General features: G+C 44.5%; 4 protein-coding genes across 6 annotated transcripts; all 4 read left to right on the forward strand.

The window, feature by feature from the left end:
• The first annotated feature begins 55 nt into the window (after window positions 1–55).
• Window positions 56–2,145, forward strand: LOC6581915. The gene is made up of 3 exons (XM_002007592.4): window positions 56–1,143; window positions 1,210–1,545; window positions 1,611–2,145. The coding sequence occupies exons 1-3, from the start codon at window positions 156–158 to the stop codon at window positions 1,673–1,675; spliced, it is 1,389 nt and encodes a 462-aa protein (XP_002007628.2). The 5' UTR covers window positions 56–155; the 3' UTR covers window positions 1,676–2,145.
• A 398-nt stretch (window positions 2,146–2,543) lies between these two features.
• Window positions 2,544–3,820, forward strand: LOC26528404. Its single transcript, XM_015162147.3, has 2 exons — window positions 2,544–3,418; window positions 3,483–3,820. Exons 1-2 carry the CDS (start codon window positions 2,650–2,652, stop codon window positions 3,680–3,682), a joined length of 969 nt encoding a protein of 322 aa, XP_015017633.1. The 5' UTR covers window positions 2,544–2,649; the 3' UTR covers window positions 3,683–3,820.
• A 236-nt stretch (window positions 3,821–4,056) lies between these two features.
• On the forward strand, window positions 4,057–5,324 carry LOC6581916. Its single transcript, XM_002007593.4, has 2 exons — window positions 4,057–4,972; window positions 5,047–5,324. Exons 1-2 carry the CDS (start codon window positions 4,189–4,191, stop codon window positions 5,220–5,222), a joined length of 960 nt encoding a protein of 319 aa, XP_002007629.2. The 5' UTR covers window positions 4,057–4,188; the 3' UTR covers window positions 5,223–5,324.
• Window positions 5,325–5,684: 360 nt separating this feature from the next.
• On the forward strand, window positions 5,685–7,911 carry LOC6581917. 3 transcript variants are annotated; one of them, XM_015162148.3, is made up of 4 exons: window positions 5,685–5,786; window positions 6,100–6,334; window positions 6,394–7,073; window positions 7,421–7,911. In XM_015162148.3, the coding sequence occupies exons 2-4, from the start codon at window positions 6,229–6,231 to the stop codon at window positions 7,664–7,666; spliced, it is 1,032 nt and encodes a 343-aa protein (XP_015017634.1). In that variant the 5' UTR covers window positions 5,685–5,786; window positions 6,100–6,228; the 3' UTR covers window positions 7,667–7,911. The 3 variants fall into 3 exon arrangements, with proteins under 3 accessions (XP_015017634.1, XP_015017635.1, XP_043866331.1); XM_015162149.3 differs by having other exon boundaries at window positions 5,747–5,858; XM_044010396.1 differs by having other exon boundaries at window positions 5,753–5,858; window positions 6,107–6,334.
• Window positions 7,912–7,983: the final 72 nt, after the last annotated feature.

Below are 7,983 nucleotides of genomic sequence, written 5' to 3' on the forward strand. Positions count from 1 at the left end.
TCTATTGCTTAAAGAAATAAGTATTTACTCAGCAGGCATTTGTTTCATATATAGATTAATCAAAAATCAAAGCTAGTTCATTTTCAACCTCGGCCTAAATTACATACAATTTTTTTGTAACAAAATTTTTGGAATTTCATCTCTTCACCCGCAGAATGGATTCTAAAAAAGAGAGTAGTAACACGTTCGCCCCCAAAACTTTGATTTATATGCTTGAATTTGTGATTGATGATTTGTTAATAACACGTCAGAACCTATGCGCGCCCGAGGAATATCCGACTTGTGTAGAGATTACGTTCCGTTCTACAGTGTTTGTGAGCATCTGCGACCGTGAGTACGGCACGTGTGTAAATCCCAAGGCGCCGAAATGCTGCAAATGTTGTATATTCGCGCTGGAATCGCCAGTAACGGACAAGGATCGGCTTTTAATACATGTGTATAAGAAGAAAACGAGTCGTTGTAAATTTCTGATTGGGCTAACAGAGTTGCCAATGAAACCACTTTTCGACCGGGTGAGAGAATCGTTTGATGCTGAAAATATAAACTGGGAAAAGGTTTGGAGTGAACAGCTGCAGTTGGTGCCGAAATTGAAGGGTCCCAACAAGGAAGTTATGGACAATTGTGCCTGCTACGATCGCGGCAATGAGCGACGCGAACAATTGTGCCAAACCTCGGAGATAACCAAACGTCTATTGCCGCTCTTCAACCTGTGCAAGCAGCAGACCGGCAATATTGTGATCATCATACGACTGGTCTGCAATGGGCCGTCGCTTGTGTCCTCCTTTCCGCTTAACACTTCAATCTGTTCACGGAATCCAGTCTGTCCTCCGCCTTGCCCCGCCCAGCCCTGCCCGTCCTGTCCACCCTGTGGTCAGAGTAAGCCCAGCTGCGACCCACCACGCTGCCCAGAGGATCCCTGTGACCCCTGCTGCGGCGGTGGGTCGACAAGTGCGACCGGCGGTCCCATGGATACTGGCAAGAAATGCTGCAAGGGCAGCTGTCCACCTTGTCCACCACCCAGCTGCGTTCAGCCAGATCCCTGCGCGCGGCCAGTCGACGATAGGGGGAAGTGCCTGCGCTACTTTGCCTGCAATCTGGACAAGATGTGCCCCTGTGAAACCTGCGAGGATGAGTTCGACCGCGGTAAGTACATTTGCCATTTCGTAATATAGCAGTGTATATATAGCTAGAGTGAAACTGCTCAAACAGAGTGTCCCACTGTACCGAGCAAGCGACGTCCCAAATCCGTCATTGAGCAGCGCCTGGAGCCTTGTGGTCCCTGCGGTGGCGTTCCAGCCCATCCCCGATACGTACAAACTCAAAAGCAACTGGGTTTGGAGGAGAGTCGCAAGGAGAAACGTGAGGAAAATAAACAAAAGGAGAAGGAGAAGAAGAAGGGCAAACGTCAGTCTGGCGGTGGGCTATACTGTGAAGGCGAACCTTCAACGTCCTGCTTCGCCGGAGAGTCGAACAAAACTCCCAACTGTGGCGGCCCGGAAGCCTGCAATCACTGCTGCCCCGAATATGCCAGTTGCTGTAATATTGGTGAGTTGTTGCCTTGGACCGCATCTAACTACGTAGATAATCTGACTATCACTGTTTCCTTGCAGCGCGTAGTCGAGCCATACGTCAATTGCATCATCTCCTGCTCAAGTACAATATTCACGTGGACTGATCTCTCCCATGTGCACCTAGCAAACGGCAAAGACAGAAACCCAAGCGACCAAACGGAGCACAGACTTAACCAAAATAATGCGTATATATTTATACGTATATATGTATATACCTATATATAGTTATATATCCATAAAACTAAATGGAACTCAAATCGGAATGCCTCGGAACGCACTTCGTTCTACTGCCAGTGATCGACGGTTGTTAGTCAGTGTTGTCCCATGTCTCACTCGATCAACACAAAGTTTCAAATCTAGCGGAATACCTTAGAATAATCGTCGACTCGGTGCTGAAGAGAGACCAAGTGCAGTACTTGCCGTAGCAAGCTTTGATATTCAAGATGATAAAGCTGTTATTTGGGGGGTCAGACTATTATTTGAACGAATCATAGCTTTCACGGAAGAAACTCGTTTTAACAATCCTCATTATATAAATTAAATTTTATACTCTTGAACATGTTGAAAATGGAAATTCAGGGTAGTGTCATGGTTTTGTTATTATGTATGTTCCCGACACAGCAGGAAGGCGTGGCAGGCCCCATAAAGTATATCAGGGCGACGAGCTGTCCGATGTGGGCACCCATAGCCTCTAGGGATCATGCGCTGATCTTGTTTCTTTTATATGATCGATAATTATTACCGTTTTACAATTACCGATTCCAGACGCTATCGAACTTCTGATGTATTATACATATATTATATGCATGCTAAAATTGGAACTATAGGACTGAAACACCTAATATGATATAAAGTTGGTCAAGTCCAGCAGTGAATTTATTATAATTCTTTATTTTTTATTTATATGCTCTCCTTTAAAACAAATAAAAATATAATTCTTAATCAGGTATGCTATGCGTTCCCCACCTTTAGTTTATTTTTCTCGTATTCTCGTATTCCCTGCTCAAAATTTAACCTGAAGTGAACTTCAAAATTTGAATTCAAAATTTACGTTTTACTTTACGATAAAAAATAAAAAATGTCATTTAAACTCCCAGATCTATTGTATATGTTTGAGTTTGTGATAGATGATCTGATAATAATACGCAAAAACCTTTGTGCTCCCGACGAGTACCCTACTTGTGTAGAATTCACCTTTCGATCGAACGTATATGTGACGCTCTGCGATCGTGAGTATGGAGCATGTATAGACGAATCAGAGCCGAGGACCGGAAAGTGCTGCATCTTTCCCCTGAGGGGGGAAGTGAAAGACAGTGAACGTCTCTACGTAAATATTTATAAGAAGCGTACAGATTGCTGTAAGTTTCTGATTGGAATGGCCGAGATGGAAGTGAAACCGCTCTTTGACTACCTCAATGATATTGATAAAGCCGACACGAATTGGTTGAATCCAGAGTATACTGTGGATCTGACCCAGTTTGGGGACACCAGAAGAAAGTCGTTGAACACAGTCGCATGCTTTGATCCCGGACTCCAGCGCATGGAGCAGCTCTGTCCCAGCTTCATTAATGTGAAGAATATGCTGCCAATTTTCAATCTATACAACCAGCAAATCGGCAACATTGTGCTCAAGTTGCGACTACTCTGCCACGGACCCACTATCGTGGCGGAAGTGTTTCAGAAGGGCAACAAGATGGTCGCCGCGCCACGCCGTCCAGATCAAGATATCTGTTACGTAGTGCCCGAGGAGCGCGGCGTGGTTCTGCCCCCAAAGGGCCATCGTTATTTCGCCCGAAATGCCAATAAGCTGTGTCCCTGTGACACCTGTGAGGATGAGTTTGATCGCCGTAAGTTTCATACGATATAACGAGCTATACTAGCATAAACTAATCAACTCTATCGAATCCATAGCATGTCCTACTGTGCCAGCCAAAATTCATCCAAAGAGGATCGTCAAGTACAAGAAAGTATGCAAGGAATGTGCAGGCGTTGCAATGTTCCCAGAATTTATTTCCTATGAAAATGTACATGCAAATCACAAAGTCAAGAAGAATAGGGCAAAAATGTTCGGTAAGGAATCAAATGATTGTGTTTCCTCTGTGGATTCCTGAGAAGGGTATTGCAATTTAATTAATTGATTGTATTGAAATTATGTTTTTACACTCAGCACATTGTAAACAGGGACTATGAAAAGTTTGTAGTTTGATTAGTATTAACAAATAAAGTAACAATAAAAAAAAAAAATCTTATATAGTTTTGAACAAGATTTGATATGGCCTCACTCCCTGGAGAAGCTAGTCTGATGAAGAGAAGAAGGATGCGTTTTACTTGTGCCCGAGGAATGACACACAGAAGATATACAGTAGCCTAAAGGTATTCTCATCTCCGACATCGGAGCTTAGAATTTCCAAGTGATAAATAATTTTTAATATAAAACTGTATATATTTTTCCTATCAAGCATGCCTTGAAATGTGAGCAGCTGTTATATTGGAGAGCTAAGCCTCACTCCTATTTCGGCCGTCGTTCAGGATTTACCTCAAAATTCATTTTTTGGCAGAAATTCAAAATTCAAATTTTTTCTCAAAATTATTTCATTACGGTCTGAAATATTTGAGGATGGTCCCTTCGCCTCCAGTACCAAATTTGTTGTACATGTTTGATTTCGTAATTGACGATCTGGTGATAATACGCAAGAATCACTGTGCCCCAGAAGAATACTCCACCTGTGTGGAGTTCACATTCCGATCCAATCTCTACATCAATCTCTGTGATCGTGAATATGGAGGCTGCATAGATCCCAAACAGGCGAGGTGCGCCAAGTGCTGCATATTTCCGCTGGATAAGCCAGTCACCGACGAGGATCGACTGTTGATTCACGTCTATAAGAAGCGGACGGATCGATGCAAATTTCTGATTGGAATGACTGAAATGGTAGTCAAGCCGCTCTTTGATGAGATCGACAAGACGTTCGAGGACCAGAACACAGATTGGTTAATGAAGCGGCAGGACAGCTTGAAGGGTCTCCCTACACTCAAGGGCTCTAACAGAGACATGTTGGACAGATGTGAATGCTTCAACGCCGGTTTCCGCCGGAGAGAGCAGCTCTGTCCCAACTACGTAGTTGTCAAGAGAATGTTGCCCCTCTTCAATCTCTGCAATCAGCAGACCGGCAACATGGTGCTCCTATTGCGTCTGCTCTGCCATGGACCCACAATTGTATCACAGCTCCACTTGGTGGGCAACAAGTTTGTCCCCGTGGAGCAGCCCCCAGACCAGCATCCATGTTATATACTGCCAGAAGAGCGCGAGGGCAATTTCCCCACAACGGGCTATCGATACTTTTCGTGCAATCTGGATAAGCTCTGCCCCTGCGACACCTGTGAGGATGAGTTTGATCGCGGTAAGTTCTTGTTTTTGGCTTGGTTTACCTTGTCCCACTGTGCCACTAACTCAAGCGACCTCTCTGCCCCATAGATTGCCCCACTGTGCCCTGTATGAATAAGTGTAAGAGGATTGTGGAGGAATACAAGCCGTGCGGAATTTGCGGCGATGTCCCTCTGCTGCCCACTAGATTTGTATCCCGTGAGAATTTGCTAGCAAAGCGTAAATGCAAAAAGAAGCCAACGCAAAAGAGATGCTGCAAAACGTAAAGGCAAAACAGACTCAGATATAGAAATTTGACGTACTGAAAGTGTCAAAGAAATTTATAATTGTGTTTAATTAAGTTATTGACAATAAATTATTGCATGTCACGCATTGTGTTTATCGTTGTCTCTAATCTGTGGCTATAAGAGAAGACTGATGTAGGGATCCATAGAGTAGTCGTCCAGTGTTGTGGCCAAGCTCTGGCAGCCAGACAATTGCTTCCATTGACTGTCGCCACTATGAGAGGCATCGCATGGGGGTAATAGTAGAGAGGCAGCACTAGAAATGTTCTCTCGGGATTACGACTCGCTGAATTCTAGGCCTGCTTAAATAAAACAAATGGAATAGGATCTGAAATGCCTGCTAGGCATATAGATCAGGCGGCTCTTTGATCCCTCTTCTGATATGTCTTCCTTTTATGTTATCAGTGCTATGTACTCTCACTCACGCCACCTCTATGTAGAGGTTTTATACGGCTCTCAACCTAAGCAATCGTTGCATGTTGGATTTGACAAAGTCAATCAAAATTGTATCAACGCTTCAACACTCAGTCAACAAAATTGTTCAGGGTAAAAAATTCATTTTATTTTCAACAATCGATTCGGAATTTTCTATCGTCTAAAAAGAAAAAAAATTCTCTCGTAATTCCGTTTTTGCTTTTTTTTTCCTTAGCGCTTTTAGCTTTGTTGTTAGCTAGTTGCAACCCAAGCGATTGCACCATTAGCTTACGCTCCGCAAGGGCGTGTGAAGGTCGTTTCCTTGGGTCATCAGACTTACATAGCGACATATATATATACTTATATATTTACATATCTATATATATATTCGTATAAATTGAAACTAGTTGTTAGCTGGAAATATAATAAGTACGTTTTCTTTTAGCGCGCAGACAAGATTTAGGGAAATTGTGCCATTCACTGGTCAAGTACAATATCCAAATTGACATATTTTCAATCCATATCAAAATTTAATCTGAGCTCATTTGCAATCGCATAAGCCTAACCGATCAAGATGGCCAAGAAGAAGGGCAAGAAGGGCAAAAAGGGCAAGAAAAAGGGGGGCATCAGTTGCCCAGTCGAGATCACTGATGAAATGCTCAAGCCGATGACGCCAAGACGTGAGTAAACCTCTTGAATTGCCAACTGCTCCATCATACTTATAGTGCCTTGGGTCCAGCTGCCGATTGTGACGAGTGCTGCCAGTGCCAATGCGATTGCGATTGTAGTCCGGAGATACAGCCGTGCTTCATACAGCCGACGATACCAGATCCAGGTCCCGAGGCCTATGACGAGTTCGAGGCGTGTCTGAATGGCAGCGGTCTAACCATACGAGTCTTAAAGAATACACACAAAGTCGAGAGCGTGGACGATGGGGCAACCACAGGGAACCTGGGCCCAGACGATGATCCCTGCTACAAGAGGAAGCTGGAGGACTGCCCAGAGAACAACTGCCTCAACGACATACTCCAGCGCAGCGATTTTGCCAGGAAGCACATACAGCGGCGCACCTGCGGCCGGATTGTCAATCACCCCAACATACCGAAGGTGCGCGCCAACATCAAATACTCGGGCAACGACACCTGCGAGACGAACAACTACTACGTGCCCTTCTCCAAGATCATGGAGGTCTGCGAGGGCCAGGAGGCCAAAGTCGATTGCTATCGATCCCAAGTTTGCGATAAACAAGAGGCTAAAATCGATTGTTATCGCAAACGATTGTGCGGCGGCGGATTGCCGTGCATACTGCCAATCCCGCCCGTACAGGGTAAGCGCAGCTGCTGCATGCAGGTGCAAGCGCAGGATATTAAGGACACTATGAACGGCGTCGAGCTGGATACCAGGAAGAAGGGCATTGAGGTGAGAGTGGACGACTCGCACACACACACACACACACACACACTACATTTGCCAGCTATAAGCTGCATGCCACAAGCCAAGCTCGTGTTGGAATGCGGAATACGAGAGTTGAATGATCCAATTGTTCCGTGACTTGGCCTCACAGTAGTTGCTGCTGCTGCGGCTAAACGCTTACAGAGCCAGTTGCATAATCTAACACACATACACACACACACACACACATGCACTCGTAAGGCGATTGCAAGAGCTCCAAATATGTGAAGTCAAACCAAAGCTGTAAATCTGCCAGCTGTCCGCCAGTCGCTTTCTCACTCACTCACTCTCCCTCTCTTTCTCTCTCGGTGTAGGTCTGTTATAAAACATGCGAGGAAACGGACAGCGATGTGTTCCTTGTCAAGCTGGGCAGCAAATCGAAGTCGCAGCACAAGAAGAACACAATTGAGATTGAGCTAAGGACGCCCAAGCAGCCGGTGACGTTGCCCATGAGCAAGGTGACAACCGAGACGTACGTGACGGAGGCGTTACTGGATGCCGCCAAGGGCAAGGGTAAGGGCAAGAAGAAGGGCAAAGGCAAAGGCAAGAAGAAGAAATAGAGAGAATATTGATAGAAACAGCAAATCTCTGGTCATATATCGATTGATAAAGCCAGATAGAACAATGAGAGAAAGCAAAAACCCCGCCCACTTGTTAGAAGTTACCCTGCTTTGAGACAAAGTATATTACATAACATTTGGATACGAAATTATAAATAGTTTTTTAGATTATTTAGCTGGCAACTGGAACGATTGAACAAATACAATTGTCAAATAAATATAGCAACATTTTGGATACACGCAAATATATCTGAATAGTTTTTTTTCTTCAATTCACGAGTCGAATGGCATCTTCTACATTTGCTTCAGGTAAAGGT

This window comes from Drosophila mojavensis, unplaced genomic scaffold (genome assembly GCF_018153725.1).
Source record: "Drosophila mojavensis isolate 15081-1352.22 unplaced genomic scaffold, ASM1815372v1 contig_74, whole genome shotgun sequence".
Taxonomy (NCBI): domain Eukaryota; kingdom Metazoa; phylum Arthropoda; class Insecta; order Diptera; family Drosophilidae; genus Drosophila; species Drosophila mojavensis.